General features: G+C 39.7%; 2 protein-coding genes across 2 annotated transcripts in view; one reads left to right on the forward strand and one right to left on the reverse strand.

The window, feature by feature from the left end:
- Nucleotides 1–2,292: 2,292 nt before the first annotated feature.
- Nucleotides 2,293–24,001, reverse strand: Gatad1 (GATA zinc finger domain containing 1). The gene is made up of 5 exons (XM_020161182.2): nucleotides 23,597–24,001; nucleotides 22,949–23,074; nucleotides 20,895–20,954; nucleotides 5,565–5,748; nucleotides 2,293–3,765 (listed from the first exon to the last, which is right to left on the reverse strand). The coding sequence occupies exons 1-5, from the start codon at nucleotides 23,849–23,851 to the stop codon at nucleotides 3,575–3,577; spliced, it is 816 nt and encodes a 271-aa protein (XP_020016771.1). The 5' UTR covers nucleotides 23,852–24,001; the 3' UTR covers nucleotides 2,293–3,574.
- The window catches only part of Tmbim7 (protein lifeguard 2), a 39,130-nt gene continuing 38,073 nt past the window's right edge, over nucleotides 23,946–25,002 (forward strand). Inside the window, exon 1 of the mRNA XM_074064746.1 lies at nucleotides 23,946–24,310. The gene's annotated coding sequence lies outside the window, so the exon portion shown is untranslated. The remainder of the gene's footprint in view (nucleotides 24,311–25,002) is intronic.

Genomic DNA, 25,002 nt, shown 5'->3' on the forward strand with positions numbered 1-25,002 from the left:
TCCTTAGTTCATCCTTCCCCTTATCCTCTATTTCCAGTTGGTTATGATGTTGACTTTAACTCCTAGATACCTTTTTTTTTTTTTTTTTGTGGTACTGGGGTTAAACTCAGGGCTTTACACTTGCAAAGCAGGTGCCACACCTCCACACTTTAGCCACACCTCCAAGTCCATTTTACTCTGGTTATTTTGGAGGTGGGGGTCTTGAACTGCAATCTAGGGCAGGCCTTGAACTGCAATCCTCCTGAGCTCAGCCACCCACCAATGTCCGGCTGAAATCTATTATGTTAAAATAACAGAAAATGTGCCATATTTAACCATATTTCTTATTTTTGTTTTCATGCAGTACTTGGGTTTGAACTCACAACCTCATGTTTGCTAGGCAGGTACTTTACAACTTGAGTCACTCTGTCAACCATTTTTTATGTTGGGTACTTTTAAGATAGGGTCTCACAAACGGTTTGGCCAGGCTGGCTTCAAACCTTGATCCTCCTGATCTCTGCCTCCCAAGTAGCTAGAATTATAGGTATGAGCCGCTGGCACATGGCTTGTGACTCAAACTTTTTTTTTTTTTGGTGGCATTGGACTTTGAACTCAGGGCCTCACACTTAGTAGCCAGGCACTCTAACTCAAACTTCTTGATGGAAAACTTATTCAAGTTCTGTAAGTCTTTCAAGAACCTGGATGGTTTGTGATCATTTTCTCAAATACTCATGTTAATATTTGTGTAAGAGAACCATTTAAAGCTCATCTTTAAAAATCTTGTTAATGCTGGGTGCCAGCAGATCACACCTACAGTCCTAGCTCCTTGGGAGGCTGAGATCAGGAGGATCACGGTTCAAGGCCAGTCCTGGCCAATAGTTTGTGAGACCCCCATCTCCAAAATAATCAGAGCAAAATGGCCTGGTGGTGTGGCTCAAGTGATAGAACACTTGCTTTGCAAGCATAAAACCCTAAGTTCAAACTCCAGTCCCACAAAAAAAAAAAAATCCTGTTTAAAGTCTTAAACAAGTTGAACACTGGTGACTTATGCCTGTAATCTGGGTTACTTGGGAGGCAGAGATAAGGAGGATAGCTATTCAAGGCCTGCTGGGCAAATAGTTCTTGAGACCCTACTTTGAAAATACCCAACACAAAAAAAGGGCTCCCAGTGGCTCAACTGGTAGACACCTGCCTAGCAAGCATGCGGCCCTGAGTTCAAACTCCATCATCACCAAAAGAAATGTTTTAAGGGCTTAAACACTCTAATACTAATACAAACTATAACAATGTGAAATTCTGTTCACAATAAAATGTGAACTTAAAACTAAGTTAGTATGAACTAACATTAGCTAAAATATCAACCAGTATTTTAGTTGACAGTATACAGGTTGGGCTCTGTATTAATCATCCACCATAAGTGAGGACCTGAGTTAGGTGCTGTGGAAATTGCAAAGATAAGTAAATAAAACTTATTCATCACATTCATCATCCTCTGGGTGGGATGATGGAAGTTGAAACTGAAATGCAACCAGATAATAAGATTAATTTCAAGAAGACATGAGAATTTAAAGGCCTTGGGCTGGAAGTGTAGCTTGGTGGTAGGAATGCTTGCTTAGTGTGCAGTAGAAGAAAAAAAAAATTAAAGGTCTTTAAAAGGCCTTTGGTAGAATAGGAGGACACAGTATAAACGGGGCTCAGCACCAGAAAAATGAGGTGGATCTACAGGAGCAACAGTTCAATGGCAAGAAGAGGGAGAGCAGACTGGGAATGCAGGCTAGGGCCGCATTAGGGCTGGAGATAACAGAAGAGATCAGCCCTGTCAACAGTGGAAGTCACTGTGGTTGGTTGAAGAGGGAAGTGAAGACTACACAGGTCTCTGCCAATTTCTAAATGGTCAGAGTATAAACGTTTTTCAAATGCCCTCATTTTAATAAATGTATCAATGTTCATTTGATTTTCCTGAAATTACTTATTGATGATGAATCTTGCCCACTCCAAATTCTGAGTACTACAATTCTAGTTTTTCTATTTCATAACATTCTTGGAAAGAAAACTTTCTTGTGTGTGTGAGACTAGGGTATGAACTCAGGGATTCACGCTTGCAAAGCAGTGCTCTACCTCTTGAGCCACGCCTCCAGTCCATTTTGCTCTGGTTATTTTGGAGATGGGGTCATGTGAACTATTCTCCTTAGCTAGCCTCCACCTGTAATCCTCTTGATCAAAGTCTCCCAAGTAGCTAGCATTATAGGCATGGGCCACTGGCACCTGGCTAGAAAGTCCCATTTAAACTATTTAACTTAAATCCAAAGTAAATACACTGTGAAAAATACATTTTAATCCAAAAGTTTTAAACATTAGCATTTAGAAAATTATTTAAATGGTATTTACATTCAATTTTACTGTAGCTTTTGTAAACAGAGAGATGACCGTATATACAGAGCCTCTTTCCAACTGCATAGCACTGTGTAATTGTGAAGAAAAAGGGTAAGAGTTGAAGGTGCTTCAGTGAAAGTCATTATGATCAAATCATATTCTCGTAAGTTCTCCTAAGGTTGCAAACTGCTGGTTAAGTCAGGACAGAGAAGGCAAGTGTATGCTGACCCACTTCTCTCTCCTTTTCACCATTCTGCTCCCTCAGGGACCAATCTGCACTTGAAGCACAGAGAACAGGCCTTCCCAGTCCAAAGCATGTTAATAGGAGTCCAGAGCATATGGTTTAACTTTGGGTGGACTTTTCTAACTATCAAAGCTAATGGTCTAGATCAGTCACCTTTGACTGCCAGTTGCCGTTTGCCAGTAGTTGGGAAACTCTCTCGTGGGGATGCCTGAGCAGCAGTCTCCTGTGTGCTCTGGAGGGTGATGTCTGCACTGCAAATCAGTGGTTTGGCTGGAAGCCTCAGTCTCATGGAGAGAGGTGAGAGAAGCTCTATTGAGAGCAACTGAATGCCTGTTTGCTACACAAGAATCATATGAAAGTTTTTTTTTTAAGAAGTCTGGGCTAATAAAATCATCCACCAATTGCTTTCCTTGGGGTTAAAGCAGCCAGAAATGTCATAGCATTTTCTAGATAAGGAAATAAAGCTGTGTGGCTTTTGATAGATATTGCTGGTCATAGTTACATTTAATTTGATTAAGCCCTTGATCAGAAATCTGAAATTTAATATTTTGTACTTGTATAAAAATACAATCCATTTTGTTTTTAGAAATAAATTATGAAGAAAAATTGATATTACATATTCTTAACAGTCTCCTGGAAATTTCAGCCTTTGCCTGTTAAGACATACATGCAGAATATAACATCATTTACCTTTAAATACATTTCATTCTTCTCTATCCTTTATAATTTTCTAAGCAATGAATAATAAACAAGTTAATAATTACTGGGTAGTAGGGAAAAATGTTTTAGTCATTTTTCCATGTAAAAATTTCATAAGACTTGGCATTTCTCATGGTAGTATGAATTAAAAAAACTGAAAACCCAGTTCTATATTTTTTTCAGGATGGCGATACTGGGGATTGAACCCAGGTAACCATGCGTGCTAGGTAAGGGCTCTACCACTGAACTACATTCCCAGTTCCAGTTTTAGTTTTGTAACTACAAGTGGTTGGTAACTGTTTCCTTAATAGTTATTGCAGGAGTAGGTCCTACATGAGTCCAGATGTAGCCCTTTTCTGGTCTGGTGGGGACTGTGGGAAATGGTGATGACCTTGACTTAAAATACTCAGAAGGTGCATGACAAACAAATTCCAAGTATTCCATCTTCCTTGGAAGGTCTTCCTCTGGCCCTAGAAGGCAGATAATGAAAAAATATATATCACTTCCATAAAATTTTAATATTCTTAGACACTAAGAGGAAACATTCTGGGGTTAGCCTTCAAACATGCACTGTTCTGAAGTTACTCTACATTATTTTTTCTACTGGAATATGGCATTCCTCCCTAAACAATGACTCGACTGAGAAAGGATTCTGAAAATACTAAACACCAGAGTTTATTATGTGCCTGCACAGTTCCAAGTACTTTATATGTATCACAATTGTGAATCCTCACAACAACCCTATGATGTGGGCAGTATTACTATTGCCACTATACTGTGTTGGTGAGGCAAGAGAGAGTAGGGCATTTGCCCAAGTTACACAGTAGGTAAGTGGCAGGCTGTCAACCCAGCAATCTGGCTCCCGAGCTTATTCTCTGACCTTCACACTATGCTGCCTCTTTTAGGGCAGGAGAGTACCACAGAAAGCATAGGTGGGAGAGGAGGCTCAAAGTGATTCTAACACATCATGGCTTCTGCTGGGATCCTGTCCCACAGTTAAGGTAAATGAAAGTCCACTGTCCTCTCTACTTATAAGCAAAAGAGAAGAACAATTTGGTCATGTATCAAAATTTGCCATGCGGGAGAAAATAACAGTGGGATATTGTATGTCTTTGGAGTTCTCCCTAAAAAATTTTTGCTTTTTTTTCCCCAAAGGATGAAAAACTAATGCACACTCCTTACAGAAAGAAAACTGAAGATGGGGATGCATGGTAGAGCATTTGCCTAGCATGCAAGACTCTGGGTTCAATCCCCAGCACTGGAGAAAAAAAAAAAAAGGAAACTGAACACTTTCAAAAGTGTATTTATTAATCAGTAAATTCTTGTGAGTCTATGTCAAGAACTATTTGTACCTGTGGTACCAATGATCAAAAGTCAGTGGCTGCCACTTCAACCATCAATGGTGAAAGGTCTAGGATGACATCGGTGGCACGCAGAATGATGCATACTGAGAATTTGTAAGATTTTTTAGAAGTAAATGGGACAGTTCTTTTAGAAATCATTTTTTTAAATAGATTTGTAAAGGTAACCTAAATAATCTAGTTCCTGAGTAACTTTTTTTATACAGTTTAACTCTGGGTCACTCAAGAAAAATCTTGTCCACATCACTTTTTAGTAAGTACAAATTACTCTAGCCAAAATAACTGATCTCATTCAAACTCCAGCTAACTAAAGTGTCTCTCATATTTTCTACAAAGCTCTCTATGTTTTTTGTATTTAATGATGTTTATACCTTTTTTGTTATGGATTGAATTATCCTATAATAGTCCCCCACCCTAAGCACTCATCTGTTGGTGGCCTAATCCCCTATGCGATAGTGCTGGAGATGAAACTGTCAGAAAGATAATTAGGGTGGGCTTCTTATTTGATGGGATGGGTGTCCTTATAGGAAGGGACCCAGAAAGCTCTCTCCATGTGCACATGCAGAGAAAAGGCCATGTGAGAATACAACAATAAGATGACCCTCTGTAGGCCAGTGAGCCAGGCCTCACTACACACTAATCCCCACAGCTCTTTGATCTCAGAGTTTCAGGCTCCAGAACCACATGAGATGATAATAAATGCCTATTGTCTAAACCACCCAGTCTGTCATGGCAGCCCAAACAGACTAATATATTCTTTTACATAATATTGAAGGCTTAACAAGCTTAAATGTCTATTGTCTAAACCACCCAGTCTGTCATGGCAGCCCAAACAGACTAATATATTCTTTTACATAATATTGAAGGCTTAACAAGCTCAAGTGACCTGTGTCACTTGTCAAACTCACCTATGATATAAGATGCAGGATCAAACTGGTCTCTGGGGCTAGAGAGAGTGGGAATGAGCCACGTTAGTGCTGCACTCTTCTCACAATACTGGTCCTGTATAAAACCCCTGATCTGAGCATAGTAGGGCTTTCCATCTTGTTCATCAATCACAGAAACAACATCGCCAATTTGGTAATATACTCCCTGGGGGAAACAAGATAATGTCCTATTTTTAAAAAATTGATCACAGCTATGAATGAAACTTCTCTAAACAGAAAGCAAGTAAGGACTAATATATCAATGTTTATGTTTGATGTTTATTTCATTTTTGATTAAAAAATTACATATAATTTGCACCAGAGAAATCACTTGTCCATACAATTTCCTTGATTTTGTATCACTGCAGTACTAACCCTATTATACTTTTTTTTTTTTTAATTTGGCACAGGCAGGGATTACTGGCATAGCTCAGCCACTAGCCTTAGGTGAGTTCTGGTGCACGTTGAGTAGGGGGCCAGTTGGGAAATCACATGATCCAGAGTGATACAGGAATCCTGTATAAAGAGTGACTGCCAGGACAGCACCTAATGTGAGTTGAATGGGAAGCAATTTGGAAGTTGGTGCAGTGTCAGTGACATGTGAATTGTCCAGACTGAACAGTGCAACCTGTGAGTTGGAAGGGGCCTGGATGACAGGAGGTCACCACAGGTAGGGTGGGGAGCAAGCTCAGTGTTTACACCAGTAGGTAGTGAGCTAGGAGTCACCAGCCCCTGGGAGCCAGGAGGGAGACTTGAAGGTAGCATGTACTTCTATGTGCTGTGCTAGAGTTCTGGCTCAGAGTCTTGCAGGTACTGGGTGAATGCTCTGCTACTGAGTTAAATTCCTAAACCAGACAACTCTCTCTGGCCTTACCTGTTCAGACTTAATAAAAAAAGAAAAGGAACCTGCTTTGGGGTGGTGGAGGGGAAGCCACCCTTCCCCTCAACAATGAAGGAATAATTTACTTTTTATTGCAATCATTACTGTTGTGTCTTTATCTTCTTTTCTGTTTCATCTTTCTCTCTACATATTTTACTATGTTCCCTCACAATTATTTCTAATACCTTCATAACATGTACTTTCTCCTCATCCATAGCCTGCTTCTTCACTTTTCATTCTCCCATTCTTCTTTCTTTTTATTATCTAATTATTAATACCTACAGCTCTATTTTTTTTTTAACTCCTAGATTATACTATAAATGTTCTAGTCCATTTCCCTTGCAAACTTATTGGGGAAATAGTTGATGTTTTCCAATTGTTTTTTTCTACACTTAAATATCTGGTTTGTTTTTGAATTCTTGATTTGTTACCACTATCTGCTTCCTCTCCTCTGAGTGGCAGTAAAAGAGATATCCAACTTAGCAGATGTGCAAATCAGAGCATAGAAAGCAAGTCAGATGAAAAAGGAAATGTGATTCCTCCAAAAGTTCATAATACCTCAGTAACTGAATCCAAAGATACTCAAATAGCTGAAATGCCGAAGAATTCAAAAGTGTACTTTTATAAATGATCAGTGACCTCAAAGAAAAATCAAACAAAGAAATGAAGCAAGGAAATCAATTCAAGACCTGGATAAGAAAGCCAAAGTTATAAATGAAAAATTCAGCAAGTAATCTGAGATTGTGAAACAAAACAAAAGTTCAACAAATCAAATTTAAAAAAAAAACACAGTATAACACATAATCAATACACAAAATTAAGCAGAAAATGGAACAGGAGAGATTAAAGATAAGATCAAGGAAATATTACACTCAGATAGCTATTAAGAAAAAGAGATAAAAAAGCATGACCACAACCTTCAAAAACTCTGGGGCATGAGCAAGAGATCAAACAGGAATCCATGGGGGTAGAAGGATCTGAGTTACAAAGTCATAGAAAATGTAATGTGTTGGCAGAGTGGCTCAAGTGGTTAGAGCACCTGTCTAGCAAGCTGAAGGCTCCAAGTTCAAACCCTAGCACCACCAAAAGAAAGAAAACCTATTCAATGAAATTGTATCAGAAAACTTCCCAAATATCAGGAAAGATAAAGAAATCCAAATACAGGAAGCATTTAGAACCCCAAATCGAAATGACCAGAAAAGAGCCTCCCCCTGCAACATTAGTTAAAAATACCAAAACTATAGAGAACAAAGAAAGTGTATGGAAAGCTGCAAGAGCTTATAAAGGCAACACATCAAATTACCTCAGACCTTTCAGCAGAAATCCTAAAATCCAGGAAAGCATGGAATGATATATTTCAAGCCCTTAAAGTAAATAACTATCAACCAAAATTACTATATCCACTAAGACTGTCATTCAAAACTGGAGAAATAAAGACCTTCAACGATTAAAAATAAACTAAAGTGATTCATGACCATTAATCCAGCATTGCAGATGATACTCAAAGGAATACTCCACACAGAGGAGGAAGAAAGACAGTCACAAAAACAAGAGCTCAGGAAAGAATACATTTTATGAGTGGAATAAACACATGAGAAAATCAGGAAAGAAACACGTTCAACTCAGTGAACTAGGAAAATACTAAAATGATCAAGAATGAAAGAAAACAACAAACAATACTCAAATCAACCAGGAAAATGACCAAAAAATTACAGGAATTAGCAAATACCTCAACAGTAACTCAAAATGGTCTTAACTCTCCAATCAGAAATCAATGATTGGCTGATTGGATTAAAAAACAAAATCCAACTTACATAGACTAAAAGTGAAAGAATGGAAAATAATTTACCAAGCAAGCTGAAGTAAAAAACAAGCAGAAGTAGCTATACAAATACCTAACAAAGTAGACTTTAGAAGAGATAGAGGTCACTTCATATTAACAAAGGGAATAAACCATCAAGAAGATATAATGAAGCTGGGTGCCAGTGGCTCACACCTGTAATCCTAGCTACTCAGGAGGCAGAGATCAGAAGGATCACAGTTCAAAGCCAGCCCTGGCAAATAGTTCATGAGACCCTATTTTGAAAAAGCCCATTTCAAAAAAAGGCTGGCAGAGTGGATCAAGCAGTAAGAGCACCTGCCTAGCGAGCTTGAGGACCTGGGTTCAAACTCCAATGCTGACAAAAAAAAAAAATAGATCTAAAATAAATAACCTAATGATGTACCTCAAAGTCTTAGCAAAACAAGAATAAACCAAATCCAAATCAGTAGATGGAAGAATGATCAGGGCTAAAATTAATAAAATACAAACAAAAAGAGTAATACAAAGAATTAATTAAACAAAGTGTTGTTTCTTTAAAAAGATAAACAAACTTAACAAATCCTTAGCTCAACTAACCAAAAGAAAAAGGGAGAAAACCCAAATCTTAGAGATAAGAAAGGGGTCATTACAACTGATGCCAATAAAATTCAGAGGATCATTAGGGAATACATTGAAAACATGTATTCTAGTAAACTGGAAAATCTAGAAGAAACAGATTACTCACTAGCTACATATAGCCTACCAAAATTGAACTAAGAGGTTATAAACCATCTACACAGATAGACAATGAGCAACAAGACTGAACCAGTAATAAACAGTCTCTCAACAAAGAAAAGCCCTGGAAAAGATGGGTTCACCATTGAACTCTACCAGACCTTTAGAGAAAAACTAATATGAGTGCTCCTAAAACTATCCCATAAAATATAGAGGGAAGGACTGCTATCAAAATTATTTTTGAAGCCAGTATTACCCTCATACTAAAACTGGCTATGGACACAACAAATAAAGAAAAGTATAGACCAATTTTCTTGATGAACATAGATGTAAAAAATCTCAATAAAATACTTGCAAATGGAACTCAACAACAAATTAAAAAGATCATACATCATGAGCAAGTTGTTTTCATTCCAGAAATGCAGGTTGGTGGAGCACATGCAAATAAATAAGTAACACATATAAAGAATTAAGGACAGCTGGGTGCTGGTGGCTCACGCCTATAATCCTAGCTACTTAGGAAGCAGAGATCAGAAGGATCACAGTTCAAAGCCAGCCCAAGCAAATAATTTGCGAGACTCTATCTCAAAAAAATCTTCACAAAAATAGGGCTGGTGGAGTGGCTCAAGATGTAGGCCCTGAACATTAGATCAAGGGCAAACACAACAAGGGGATTGGACTTTGATCACATGATAAAGCAAGAGCACACAGGGAGGTATGAGGATAGGTAAGACACCCAAAAAAACTAGATAGCATTTGTTGCTCTCAATGCAGAGAAACTAATGCAGATACTTTAAAGCGACAGAGGCCAATAGGAGAAAGGAACCAGGAACCAGAGAAAAGGTTAGTTCGAGAAGAATTAACCTAGAAGGTAACACACATGCACAGGAAATTAATGTGAGTCAATTCCCTGTATAGCTATCCTTATCTCAACAAGCAAAAACCCTTGGTCCTTCCTATTATTGCTTATACTCTTTTTTCAACAAAATTAGAGATTAGGGCAAAATAGTTTCTGCCTGGTAGCGAGGGGGTGGGGGGGAGAGGGAGGGGGCAGGTGAAGGAAGGGAGGGGGCAGGGGGGAAGGGAGAGAAATGACCCAAACACTGTATGTATTAATGAATTAAAAAAAAAAAGATATAGGCCCTGAGTTCAAGACCCAATACCACAAGAAAAAAAAAAAAGAAGGACAAAAAAAATCACATGATCATCTCAATGAATGCAGAAGAAGCCTTTGAGAAGGCTTTTCATGTTGAAAACCATAAAGAAAGTAGAACGGGTCGGATTCCAAGATGGTGGCTAGAGGGCGGAAGCAAAACACATGCCTCCTAAAGTAAAATCTTGGAGAGATGCTGGAGATACACCTCACAGGCAAAACCACCGAGAAGAGGCAAAACCTTGATCCCTCCACACCTCCAGCCTGCAAAGAGCATCTCCACTTCACGTTAAATGGAGAAACCAGCAGGGGTCCCCGGCCACCGCCAGACGCCGGTGCCCAAGTGGCTTGAAGAGACATGGACCACAAGCTTACGGTTGATTAGTACACTGTCTCTCCCTGTTTATATCTTTGAAACTTTTCTTATTTGTTTCTTTGTTTTGTTTTTTCTACTTGTTTATTTGTTTTTCCCTTTTCCTTTAACTTCTTTGCTTTCCATCTCCTCTCACCCTTTCATTCTAAATATCACTAGTGCTATTATTACAAGCCAGAAAATACTTATTTGCACACAGTACAGGGACAATAACAACACCAAGGGCAATGATGGGGAAGACAGAAAAAACAGGGAAACCAGTTTCCCCACAGCAAAAAATTAGTACAGGACCAGAGGGAAATGAAGAAAACAGATACTCAGACCCAGACTCCAACAAAATGAAGATAAACTATGCCAAAGAACCCAATGAGGCCCACAGGAATAATTTAAAAGAAGAAATACTACAGGTACTCAATGAGAATTTTATAGAAATGATACTGGATATGGTCAACCAAAATGTACAGGAGACACTCAAGAAATTCCAAGACAACAAAAATAGAGAATTTGAAAAAGCAAAAGAAAAATCAAAGGAAACCATAGAAGCACTGTATAAACACCAAAGTGAAACAAAGAACACGATTAATAAAGAGATAAATAAACTCAGGACAAAAATAGACAACATTAAAGAGGAAACGACGCAAGATATGGAAAACCTCAGAAAAAAGAACGAAAAGAACTGCAAAACAAAACGGAAGGCCAATCCAGCAAAATAGAACAAACAAAAGACAGAATCTCAGAATTCGAGGATGAAATGGTAATTAAAGGAAAAACTGAAGAACTATTAGTTAAACAACTCAAAACCTGTGAAAAGAAAATGCAAGAACTCACCGAATCCATCAAAAGACCAAACCTAGAATCATGCGCATTGAAGAAGGAGAAGAGGTGCAAGCAAAGGGAATGTGTAATATATTCAACAAAATAATAACAGAAAATTTCCCAAATCTAGAGAAAGCTATTCCCATACAGATGCAAGAGGCCTCCAGAACACCAAACAGACCAGATCAAAATAGAACTACCCCATGGCATAACATCATTAAAACAACAAGTTCAGAAACTAGGGAAAGAATATTGAAGGCTGTGAGAGAGAAAAAACAAATAACATACAAAGGTAAACCCATCAAAATCACAGCAATTTCTCAACAGAAACATTAAAAGCAAGAAGAGCTTGGGGAGAGATCTTCCGGGCACTGAATGAAAATAACTTCACCACTTGATCATCTCAATAGATGCAGAAAAAGCCTTTGATAAGATCCAACATCATTTCATGATAAAAGCTCTAAGTAAACTAGGAATAGAAGGAAAGTTCCTCAACATTATAAAAGCTATATATGACAAACCTACAGCCAGCATTATACTTAACAGAGAAAAACTAAAACCATTCCCTCTAAAATCAGGAACCAGACAAGGATGCCCACTATCTCCACTCCTATTCAACATAGTACTGGAATTCCTAGCCAGAAAAATTAGGCAAGAAGAAGGAATAAAAGGAATACAAATAGGTAAAGAAACTGTCAAAATATCCCTATTTGCAGACGACATGATCCTATACCTTAAAGACCCAAAAAACTCTACTCAGAAGCTTCTAGACATCATCAATAGCTACAGCAAGGTAGCAGGATATAAAATCAACATAGAAAAATCATTAGCATTTCTATACACTAACAATGAGCAAAAAGAAATAGAATGTATGAAAACAATTCCAGTTACAATAGCCTCAAAAAAAATCAAATACCTAGGTGTAAACCTAACAAAAGATGTGAAAGACCTCTACAAGGAAAACTATACACTTCTGAAGAAAGAGACTGAGGAAGACTATAGAAAGTGGAGAGATCTACCATGTTCATGGATTGGTAGAATCAACATAGTAAAAATGTCTATACTCCCAAAAGTAATCTACATGTTTAATGCAATTCCCATCAAAATTCCAATGACATTCATTAAAGAGACTGAAAAATCTACTGTGAAATTTATATGGAAACACAAGAGGCCACGAATAGCTAAGGCAATACTCAGTCAAAAGAACAATACAGGAGGTATCACAATACCTGACTTCAAACTATATTACAAAGCAATAACAATAAAAACAGCATGGTACTGGCACAAAAACAGACATGAAGACCAGTGGAACAGAATAGAGGACCCAGATATGAAGCCACACAACTATAATTAACTTGTCTTCGACAAAGGAGCTAAAAATATACGATGGACAAATAGCAGCCTCTTCAACAAAAACTGCTGGGAAAATTGGTTAACAGTCTGCAAAAAACTGAAATTAGATCCATGTATATCACCCTATACCAAGATTAACTCAAAATGGATCAAGGATCTTAATATCAGACCACAAACTCTAAAGTTGATACAGGAAAGAGCAGGAACTACTCTGGAGTTAGTAGGTATAGGTAAGAACTTTCTCAACGAAACACCAGCAGCACAGCAACTAAGAGATAGCATAGATAAATGGGACCTCATAAAACTAAAAAGCTTCTGTTCATCATAAGAAATGGTCTCTAAACTGAAGAGAACACCCACAGAGTGGGAGAAAATATTTGCCAGCTATACATCAGACAAAGGACTGATAACCAGAATATATATAGGGAACTTAAAAAACTAAATTCTCCCAAAACTAATGAACCAATAAAGAAATGGGCAAGTGAACTACACAGAACTTTCTCAAAGAAGAAATTCAAATGGCCAAAAAACACATGAAAAAATGCTCACCATCTCTAGCAATAAAGGAAATGTAAATTAAAACCATGCTAAGATTCCACCTCACCCCTCTTAGAATAGCCATCATCAGCAACACCACCAACAACAGGTGTTGGCGAGGATGCGGGGAAAAAGGAACCCTCTTACACTGTTGGTGGGGATGTAGACTAGTACAACCACTCTGGAAAACAATTTGGAGGCTACTTAAAAAGCTAGACATCGATCTACCATTTGATCCAGCAATACCACTCTTGGGGATATACCCAAAAGACTGTGACACAAGTTACTCCAGAGGCACCTGCACACCCATGTTTATTGCGGCACTATTCACAATAGCCAAGTTATGGAAACAGCCAAGATGCCCCACCACTGACGAATGGATTAAGAAAATGTGGTATCTATACACAATGGAATTTTATGCAGCCATGAAGAAGAACGAAATGTTATCATTTGCTGGTAAATGGATGGAATTGGAGAACATCATTCTGAGTGAGGTTAGCCTGGCCCAAAAGACCAAAAATCGTATGTTCTCCCTCATATGTGGACATCAGATCAAGAGCAAACACAACAATGGGATTAGACTATGAGCACATGATAAAAGCGAGAGCACACAAGGGAGGGGTGAGGATAGGTAAGACACCTAAAAAGTTAGCTAGCATTTGTTGCCCTTAACGCAGAGAAACTAAAGCAGATACCTTAAATGCAACTGAGGCCAATAGGAAAAGGGGAACAGGTACTAGAGAAAAGGTTAGATAAAAAAGAATTAACCTAGAAAGTAACACCCACGCACAGGAAATCAATGTGAGTCAATACCCTGTATAGCTATCCTTATCTCAACCAGCAAAAACCCTTGTCCCTTCCTGTTATTGCTTATACTCTCTCTTCAACAAAATTAGAAATAAGGGCAAAATAGTTTCTGCTGGGTATTGAGGGGGTGGGGGGAAAGGGAGGGGGTGGAGTGGGTGGTAAGGGAGGGTGTGGGGGCAGGGGGGAGAAATGAACCAAGCCTTGTATGCACATATGAATAATAAAAGTAAAAAAAAAAAAAAAAAACAAGAAAATAACTTCAACCCTAGGATACTCTACCCAGCAAAACTATCATTCAAAATACATGGAGCAATAAAAGTCTTCCATGATAAGCAGAAACTAAAACAATATGTGACCACAAAGCCACCACTACAAAAGATTCTTCAAAGGACTCTGCACACAGAAAGTGAAACCCAACATAACCATAAAAGGACAGAAGCACCAAACTACAGGAAAAGAAAAAGCAAGAAAGTAGACAATAACCTCGATCTAGGTACACACAATCAAACCTTCAAACAACTAAGACAACTAAATGACAGGAATCACCACATACCTATCGGTACTAACACTTAATGTTAATGGACTTAATTCCCCCATCAAAAGGCACCATTTGACGAAATGGATTAAAAAGGAAGATCCAACAATTTGTTGCTTACAGGAGACCCATCTCACCGACAGAAATAAGCATAGGCTTAGGATGAAAGGGTGGAAAAAGATTTACCAAGCCATTGGACCCTGAAAACAGGCAGGAGTAGCAATACTTATCTCTGACAAAGAAGACTTCAAGCCTACATTGATCAAATGAGATAGACGGACATTCCATACTAATAAAAGGGGAACTAGACAAAAAGGAAATAACAATTATCAACCTATATGCACCCAATTTCATCAAACATACCCTGAAAGACCTAAAAGCATGTATTAACTCCAACACAGTGGTTGTGGGAGACTTTAACACCCCAGTATCATCAACAGATAGGTCATCCAAACAAAAAAATCAATAAAGAAATTCAAGATATAAAATATAAAACAGATCAAATGGACCTACTTGATGTCTACAGAATATTTCATTCAACTTCTACACAATATACATTCTTCTCAGCAGCCCATGGAACCTTCTCCAAAACAGATCATATACTAGGGCACAAAGCAAGCCTCAGCAAATGTAAGAAAACAGAAATTACATCATGCATACTATCTGATCACAATACAGTAAAACTAGAACTCAACAACAAAAGTAAAGACAAAAAACATGCAAACAGCTGGAAACTGTATAACTCATGCTTAATGAACAATGGGTCATTGATGAAATAAAGGAGGAAATTAAAAAGTTCCTGGAAGTCAATGAAAATAAAAACACAACCTACTGGAACCTATGGGACACAGGAAAGGCAGTCCTGAGAGGAAAGTTCATAGCCATGAGTGCATATATTAAAAAGACTGAAAGATCCCAAATCAGTGACCTAATGATACATCTCAAACTCCTAGAAAAACAAGAACAAGCAAATCCCAAAATAAATAGGAGAGAAATAATAAAAATAAGAGCCGAAATCAACAAAATAGAAACCAAAAAAAACATACAAAGAATTAATGAAACAAAGAGTTGGTTCCTTGAAAAAATAAACAAGATTGACAGACCCCTGGCAAACCTGACTAAAATGAGGAGAGAAAAAGCCCAAATTAGTAGAATTAGGAATGCAAAAGAGGAGATAACAACAAACACCATGGAAGTCCAGGAAATCATCAGAGACTACTTTGATATATTCAAATAAATTAATGTGAGTCAACTCCCTGTATAGCTATCCTTTTCTCAACTAGCAAAAACCCTTGTTCCTTCCTATTATTGCTTATACTCTCTCTTCAACAAAATTAGAGATAAGGGCAAAATAGTTTCTGCCGGGTATCGAGGCGGTGGTGGGGAGAAGGATGGGGCGGGGTGGATGGTAAGGGAGGGGGTGGGGGCAGGGGGGAGTAATGACCCAAGCATTGTATGCATATATGAATAATAAAAATATAAATAAATGAAAAAAAGAGGATTGAGGTTCTAGGCAAAAACTTTGTGAGACCCCATCTCCACCAATAGCTGAGTGTGGTGGTATGTGTTTGTCATCCCAGCAATGGTGGGAAGTATAAAATAGGAGGTTGGCAGTCCAGGCCTGCCTAGGCAAAAAGCGAGACCCTATTTCCAAAATATCCAAACCAAAAAGGGTTGGAGGCGTGGCTCAAGCATTAGAGAACCTGCCCAGCAGTTGCAAAACCCTGAGTTCAAACCTCTGTGCTGCAAAAATAGCAAGAACAACAAATCAGTTTCCTTCTAGTTCCTGTGGAAGCTCCACCACAGGATACAGAAGGCTCAGTGCTGCCACTCAGGAGAAACCAGACTGGCCAGGCGGGAGTCAGGGGCAGTTAAGACCCCCACAAACCTCAGCCTTGGTGACAAGAATAGCATAGCACAGAGAAGCAAAGCAGCCTGGGATGTGGGGCTCCCTGTGTTGAATATGGGGAGTTCTGGTCTTAACCCTAGCACCTTCTGGGGATTTCTGTGGGCCACAGTGAAGTCCCTCTGTTACTCCCACCATATTCAGTCTGAGCTGATCACAAAGACCTTACCGAGTTCCATGGGAAGGGGGCAGAGTCTGTACATTTCCATGGGAGTAGAATCAGAGAATTCGTGGCCACATTTCTAAAAGACCACTACCAAGAAGGAGACAATGAAAGGGATTGTGGGACCTTGGGGCAGCCCTTTCTCTAACCCGGAATGATCAGGGAAGGCTTCCTGGATATGAGGATGGAACAAAGGTCACATGGGAAACGCTGGGGCAAAACTAAAATCAAGCACAATCCCTACTATAAATTTTGTTTTCAAAAGTGAAATTTTATTATCTTTACTTGCTGTAAATATATGTGCAGGACCACACCCCAAGAAAATGAACAAAATTTAAATACCAATAAAGAAAACAATGTTTAAAAAAAAAAGAAAGTAGAAAGGGAATTTACCTCAATATAGTAAAGGCTATATATGACAAATCTACAGCTAATGTGATAGTAAATGAGGAAAACCGGAAAGCATTTCCTCTAAAATCAAGAATGAGGCAAGGGTATTCTCTTTCCACTTTTATTCAACATAATGCTTGAATTCTTAGCCAGAGCAATAAGGCAAGAGAAAGAAATAAAAGTGATACAAATAGGAAAGAAAGAAGTCAAATCATCTCTATTTGCTGATGATACGATCCTATTCTTAATAGACTATAAAGACACCATCAAAAAAATTCTTAGATCTTATAAACACTTTGGCAAATTAGCAGAATACAAAATCAACATATAAAAATCAGTAGCTATTCATATACCAACAACAAACAGGCTGAGAAACAATTCAGGAAAACAATCCCATTCACATAACCTCGCAAAAATAAAATACCTAGGAGTAAACTTAACTAAGGAGGTGTAATAACTCATTAATGAAAGCTATAAAACACTGAGGAAAGAAATTCAAGAAGACACTAGAAGATGGAAAGACCTTCCATGTTGTTGGATGGGCAGAATTAATATTGTGAAAATGGCTATACTATCAAAACCAATCTACAGATTCAATGCAATCCCCATCTAAATTCCAGTGTCACTTTTCCTAGAAACAGAAAAATCAATCCTAAAATTCATATGGAAGCACAAAAGACCCCAAGTAGCCAAATCGATCCTGAGCAGAAAGAGCAATGCTGGAGGTATCACAATACCTAGACTTCAAATTATACTACAGTCATAGTAACAAAAACAGCATGGTACTGGCACAAAAACAGACACAGACCAATGGAATAGAAAATCCAGAAATAAGCTCACACACATCTACAGCCATCAGATTTGTGAGAAAGGTGCCAAAAGCATGTTAAAGGCAACCTTTTCAACAAATGATGTTGGGAAAAATTGGATGTCCACAGGTAGAAGACTGAAACTAAAACCCTATCTGTTTCCCTGCGTAAAAATCAATTCAAAATAGATCAAAATAAGACCTGCAACTTTGAAACTACATGAGGAAAACACCTGAACATGTAGGCACAGTAATGACTTTCTGAATAGGATGCCAGTAACTCAGGAAATATAAGCAAGAACTGCCAAATTGAATTGCATCAAATTAAAAAGCTCTGTACATTAAAGGAAGCAATCACCAGAATGAAGAGACAACTGACAGATTGGGAGAAACTTGCTAATTATTCATGGCCAATAAATACATGAAAAATGTATACTACCCTTAGCTATAAAAGAAATGAAAATCAAAATTTCATCTCACTTCAGTCTTAATGGCTATTCGGAAAACAAGTAACAAATTCTAATGAAGATGCCAGAGACAGGGTACAGGGAAAAAAACCTTTATACACTATTGATAGGAACGTAAATTAGTGTGACCACTATGGAAATCAATATACAGGTTCCTCAAAAAACTAAAAATAGGGCTGGAGGTGTGGCTCAAGAGGTAGAGCACCTGCTTTGCAAGTGCAGCACCCTGAGTTCAAACCCCACTCCCATCAAAACAAAACCAAAAAAACCCCTAAAAATAGAATTACTATATGATCTTGCTATACTGCGTCTGGGCATATATCCAAAGAAATGTAAATCAGCATTAGTAGAGATACCTGGACACCCATGTTTACTGCAGCACTATGCACAATAGCCAAGCAATTGAATCAGCCTAGGTGTCCATCAACCAATGAATGGATAAAGAAAATGTGGTATTATATACACAACAGAGCATTATTCAGCCATAAAGAAGAATGAAATTCTATTGTTTGCAGGAAAATGGATGGAACTGGAGATCATCAAGTTAAATGGGATGTCAGCCTCAGAAAGACAAATATCACATATTTTCACTCATATGTAGAATCTAGACCATATATTATACACACATATAAATATACACATATATATATACATATATATATATATATATATATATGACATGAATGTAAAAGGGATATTATTTGGGGAAGGGAACCAGTGAAAGGGGGGAAAGGAGAGGGTGATGGAGGGTTGAATATGATCTAATAAAAAAGGTGAAACTGCCTGTGAGGGAGACTACCATCATATATATAACACTAAGTGGACTAAGACACTTGACCTAAACAGCTTCTCCTTGGTTTGCAGAGCTCAGGATTTCTGGCAGAAAGGAATGCATGCAACACAGCAATGAACACTGAGGAGTAACCAGAATGAGTTCATGGAGCTGCTTTGCTGCTGCCAGGCTCTAGGCAGGTCATTTAGCCATTTTAGATCCTGGGTGTCCACACTCTTTCCTGTCATCTCCAGTAACTCCCACGTAGTTCCCTCTTGAATGTTTGATCTGGGTTCTAGATCAGCAGCTGGTTGTGACCTCTGGAACTCATCACCATGGTATTGACTTTGCTGTGACAGTGTCTACAATCTGGATATCTTTGGCATTTTGTTGTGTGTTGTGCTTATTGTTTAGTAAACATGGGTAGGAGACAGCAATATGAATATACTGACACCTGTGGAAACAAGTTCCATGTGCCTTTCCATTGAGACATGCATGGCAATCACTAGTATACTAAATTCTTTGCTTTTGGACTAATCTAAAATGTATGTTCGGTTGGAAAGGTGATACACAAATTTAAGATGTAAAAATGATGATTTCTACCATTTACTTAACCCTGATAATTGTTTAACATGCATCATCTCAGGAGGTAATTACTATTTACAGTCCTTATAATCTTTATTTTACAGATGAAGTGACATTAGGGAGGATGGTCCTAGTCAAGTCATTAGCCACTTGCAATGTGGTAGAGCCATAGGCTAGCAGAGTGGCTCAAGTGTTAGAATGCCAGCTTAGCAAGTATGAAACCCTGAGTTCAAACCTCAGTACCACTGAAATAAAAACAAAGTGGGGGAGCCAGGAACTGAGGTCTGGGTTTAGGCTCCAGCATTACCTGTCTTAGCTGTGCAATCCTGAACGAGTTAATCTCTGTGCCTTAAAACCCTCATCCATAAAATGAGGAAAATACTGCCCATCCTACAGAGTAGATTGAATGAAATAAAACATACAAATGTTCAGTGCCTGACACATAGCAAGCACAAACTAAATTTTAGCTATCTTATTTCTTATTAACAATATAGGAAATGCTACAAATATAGGAGGGATGTTTGTGTATAGAAGGCTTTTTGCCTATACTGATTGTGGGCTAACAAAAAATAAATATACTCAAAAGGTCATAACCACTTGAGCCCTCACGGTTTTATCCATTTGGGTCAGGAATAAGCACTAACTCCCATCACTCTCTCCTAAGTGACAGTTCAGACACCATAACACCAAGAAAGCTTTTAATGATTGCTGCCTATGCCAGGCCTACCAGGCCTGCCAGGCCTTAGAGGTCTTTTCCATGTTCCAACTATTTTCCAGCTTAAATGATACATTACCTGTCACTGAAGTAACAGATGTCTGTGGGCTTTGGCCTAGGGGAACTAATCTTCTTATTTTATCAAAAACTCTTGGACTCTATCACCATGAACTTCTAGTAGGTATTAATTCCCATTGCTGTCCTTATTTCTCTCATCTCTGCTTAAAGGCATTTTGGAATCTCTGGGCCTGCTCTACCAACTAGACATTGTGGTCTACATACTCTACAAGCAACATCAACTCACATCATGATTTCCACAGACAACTTCTCTCATCTCAGCTCTGGATGAGATGTTTTACAACAGCCAACTATGGGGGAAAACATCTTAGAAGAGAACAAAATGCACAACTGCACTTTATAATGTAGAATACTAGAGACGGTTAGATCGAAACAACTTTTTTCTAGCACATTATACACAGGCCCAACTCTTCTTTCAGTAACTCCAGGGAAGCTTACCTTGTAGAAGATTGATTCTGCAGTGATTATGGTGGAAACAGACTCAGGAGCTTTGATGGGCTATAAGAAACAAAAGTAAAAGCATTAGCACATTCATAGCATGTATGCATGTATAGACATTCTTCTAGCCACATATGAGAGGTGATTTGAGAAATTCTAAAATTTACTGTTTGGTGACCAAGAACTACAATAAAAAGATAGATGAATTTCTGCCCAGTGTGGTGATTCACACCTATAATCCCAGCACTCAGGAAAATAATAAAGGATGATCATGAGTTCCAAACAAACCTGAGCTATATGAGATCCAGTCTCAAAAAAGAAAAAAAATCCTTTAATGTACTACTTCTGCTATCATTAGCGTAAAATTTGCTGAGATGCCAGGTACCAGTGGCTCATGCTTAGCTACTTAGGAGGATGAGATCTGGAGGATCACAATTCTAGGCCAGTCTGGGCAAGTTCATGTGACCCCATGACCCCCAATAACCCCCATCTCAATGTTAACTGGGTATGGTGGTACATACCTGTCATTTCAAGCTACACAGGAGGCTGAGATCAGGAGTCTCTCAGTTCTAGGCCAGCCCAGCCAAATAAAGTTTGCGAGACCTCATCTTAAAGGAAAAACAGCTGCATGGTGGGGCATACTGTCATTCCAGTGACCATGGCAAATCAAAAATAGGAGATCTCAGTCCAGGCTGGCCTAGGCAAAAAGCAAGACCCTATCTCTAAAACTGCCAGACTAAAAAGGACTGGAGGTGTGGCTCAAGCTATAGAGCATCAACCTAGAAAGCACAAAGCCCTGAGTTCAAACTACAGTACCGCAAGAAAAAAAAAAAGCTGAAAAAGAGGAAAGCTTCTGATTATGCTGCTAAGACCTAACACAAAGTTCTCTTCAGCTCCATTAGAAATTAACATTTCAATTACAAAATGCACTAAATGTAATAGCCTGAGCATGACAGGATCAAAGTAATAAAAATGTACAGGGGAATATGAAGTGAAAAAACATCACCTTAAAGACAGTGTCCATCTCTGCAACAGAACTTGCCATGATAGTCAACATTATCAATTTTGCAGCAAAGATGAATTAAGCTTTAGAAGCTTTCTTGGGAGTTCTTAGTAACCTGCCATCCTGCAAGCATCACTGAGATCTCTTCTTAAATTGCAATACACACCTCAATGCCACAATACAGAAATTAGGCCTCCCCCATCTGTCTTGGTATCATCCTGAAGAAAGGGGCTTCAGAGAAATGGACAATGAAACAACTGAAATCTACCACAAAATTCCTATTTTTTATAAATGAATGTGCCCAACTTCAGAAATACCTTTACTGGTAAGTGAAGCATCCCTGGCCTGAAAGGAATACCATACAGAGGTTTAAAAAAATAAGTCTGTAATGCACTGTGCATTGTCCCCTTATGTTTACAAAAATAAAACTACAACAAAAATGTGCTTTCAACTCTCCAGCACAGGTCTTTCAACAATCTCTTTCATTACATGTAGCAGAAGAGGAGATAAAGGTTTTAAGAAAAATTTTGATTCATATTCGTCAAATTAATCTTGAGTCAGTAAGATATATTTTCTGGGGCTCTAATAACAAACGAATATGGAAATGATGACTTCCAGTATTATTTAGTTAGATCTTTAAAGGATTAAAAAAAAAATGTTTTCCTAGTGAATGTGGCCATAGCAAGAACCAGACTCCTCTTCTTTGCATAGAAAATCTGTTTTAAAAAAAAAAAGGGCTCAAGGTTAATGTTTCTTTATTTTATATTTTCCAGAGGGAAAAAAAGCTGAAAGGAAGAGAGAAGGAAGAAAGTGAGGGATGAAGGGAAGGAGGGAGGGAGGGAAGAAGGAAGGAAGGAAGGAAGGATGGAAGGATGGAAGGATGGATGGATTACTAAAACAGTAAGTCTCATACAACACATCTATTTCTTTTGGGGAGTCTGAGCCACTCTTCAGAATATGGTAGGAGGGCTCCTAGGAGCAACAAAGGCAGTGGCAGGACACACTCTACACACTTCATTACAGCTGAAGACACTGTCCACAAGCACCTTACATTTTTTAATTTAAAAATATGTCTTCTCCCTTTTCCTTTAGTGGAAACTTTCTTTTCAGCAGCTGGAGCAGACTTGTATTTGGTGTTTCTGAGCCGAGCAGACCTCCTATGAATTTCTTGCTTACTCTGTTACATAAAGAACAAAAAGAGAAACAAAAACTGTAGAACGGTTGCTGTCAAAATACAACCATCTTACACGGATAAGAGTATATATACACTTTGCAAAGGTACTTAAAAATTAAGGGCTAAGACAGGGAAGGAAGGCCCAGGCAAACAGACATCTCCCAAAAGGTGGGAGTGGCTTACAACAGGAGAGGGGACAGGAATAGAAATGCGGGCCAAGGCAGGAGCTATTCATTTGTTGCATTCAACTCCCCAGGGCCAAAGGAATACGTGTGCTGTCATTTTAAATGGCATGATAATCGTATTAATAACATGATATAATGACAAGGACCAGGGCCTACAACCTCCGTGGTTTGACCGTTTCCGACTGGGTAAGCGTGAGTATATTGAGATGTCAGGGTGCCACCCAACCTACCACTACAATGGGAGAATTTCTGAAGGGCGGTAACGATCTTGCTCCTTTCTACTCTGAATTCCCCACGCTAAGTAACGGAGGGAATGATCGCGGGGGTGAGGGGCGCTCACCTGCTTGCCGCCCCCGCCCCCATTGCTCTGCGGAGGCGCGGCCGAGGTGCTGGCGAAGGTCGCCGCGCCCAAGCCGCCGCCGCCACCGCCGCCGCCCCCTGTCCCGACGGCCGCCCCCGAGCCGGCGCCCCCGCCGCTCGCGCCGCCCCGGCCGGTGCAGTGGTGACAGAGGATCTCCCCCTGCGGGCCCTTCTTCCACATGGAGGACGATGTGGTCTTGCAGACGCTGCAGGTGGGCTTCAGGCCCAGCGGCATGGTGGCCGGCTCGGGCGGCCCCCGCGGGCGCAGCGACACGGGAATGGCGGTCGTCTGTCCCGGCCGCCAGCTGGCCGGCCCGCCACCCCGGCGACAGGAAGAATGGTAAAGGCAAGGCGAGAGCCAGGATGCTGAGCCCTCGGCGCAGGGACCGGGACACAGCCCCTGCCCCCAGGAGGCGGGAAACGGACTCCGCCCGCCCGGGACCCAGCACCAGCCCGGGACCCAGCACCAGCCCGGGACCCAGCACCAGCCCGGAACCGCCCAGGCGTCGGAGGTAGGGCGGCCCCGAACGCAACCTATGAAGGCTTCCGGAAGTGGGCGGGGCCTGCGCCCGTAGCCCAACCCCCAGTCCGGAAGTGCCGCTGTGGGAATGGCTTGGCTCTCACTGCGGTTCAGCTGACTGTCGTCTAGGTGAACGATTCTCAAACTTTTCGATCTAAGGACTAGACTTGCCAGGTAAAATACAGGGTGCCCAGTTAAATGCAAATTTCAGATAAAGAGCGAAAGTATGAGTATCCCGTGCAGTAATCGTTAACTGAAATTCACATCTAACTGACCATCTTGTACTTTTTTTTGCTAATTATAGCAATCTTACCCAGGACCACTTTGTACTGTTAATTACAGTTTGGAATCCTCCCCTCAGTACTTCTGTTTATGTGGGTTATGTCCATGGAAGTTAGAGCTGAGACATCAAGCACACATCAGGTGTTGGGTGAGGTGCCATTGTCTGTCCTATAGCCTCTGGACGGTATCCCACTGAGCAAATGGGAGTGGAACGGCAAATGACTGACTGAACAAAGGTAAACCGCTCTGACCGCGCGATTTCCTGAGAAGATCTTGAGACCCGGCAGTCCTAGGATCACACTCTAGAACAAACAGCTGTCCTAGGCCAAGCCGTGATGAGAAGCCAAATGGCCTCCGTTAATGCCCCTAGTTCTTACAGGCCTCTCCAGGGAGAGGAGTCTTGGTGGAGCAACGGTTGCATACCACTCTTCGTGATGGAGGGGAAGTTTCTAGACTGGCATCCTCGGAGAGTTCTTGGTGAATATGTTGGGGGAAGAAGAAACGTATTAAATGCATATGATGTCACATCTTCTTTAGTGCTTATGACGACCTTGGAACAGATATCCCTAATTTTATTGTTAACT

The sequence above is a fragment of the Castor canadensis genome, chromosome 2, assembly GCF_047511655.1.
Source record: "Castor canadensis chromosome 2, mCasCan1.hap1v2, whole genome shotgun sequence".
NCBI classification, from domain to species: Eukaryota; Metazoa; Chordata; class Mammalia; order Rodentia; family Castoridae; genus Castor; species Castor canadensis.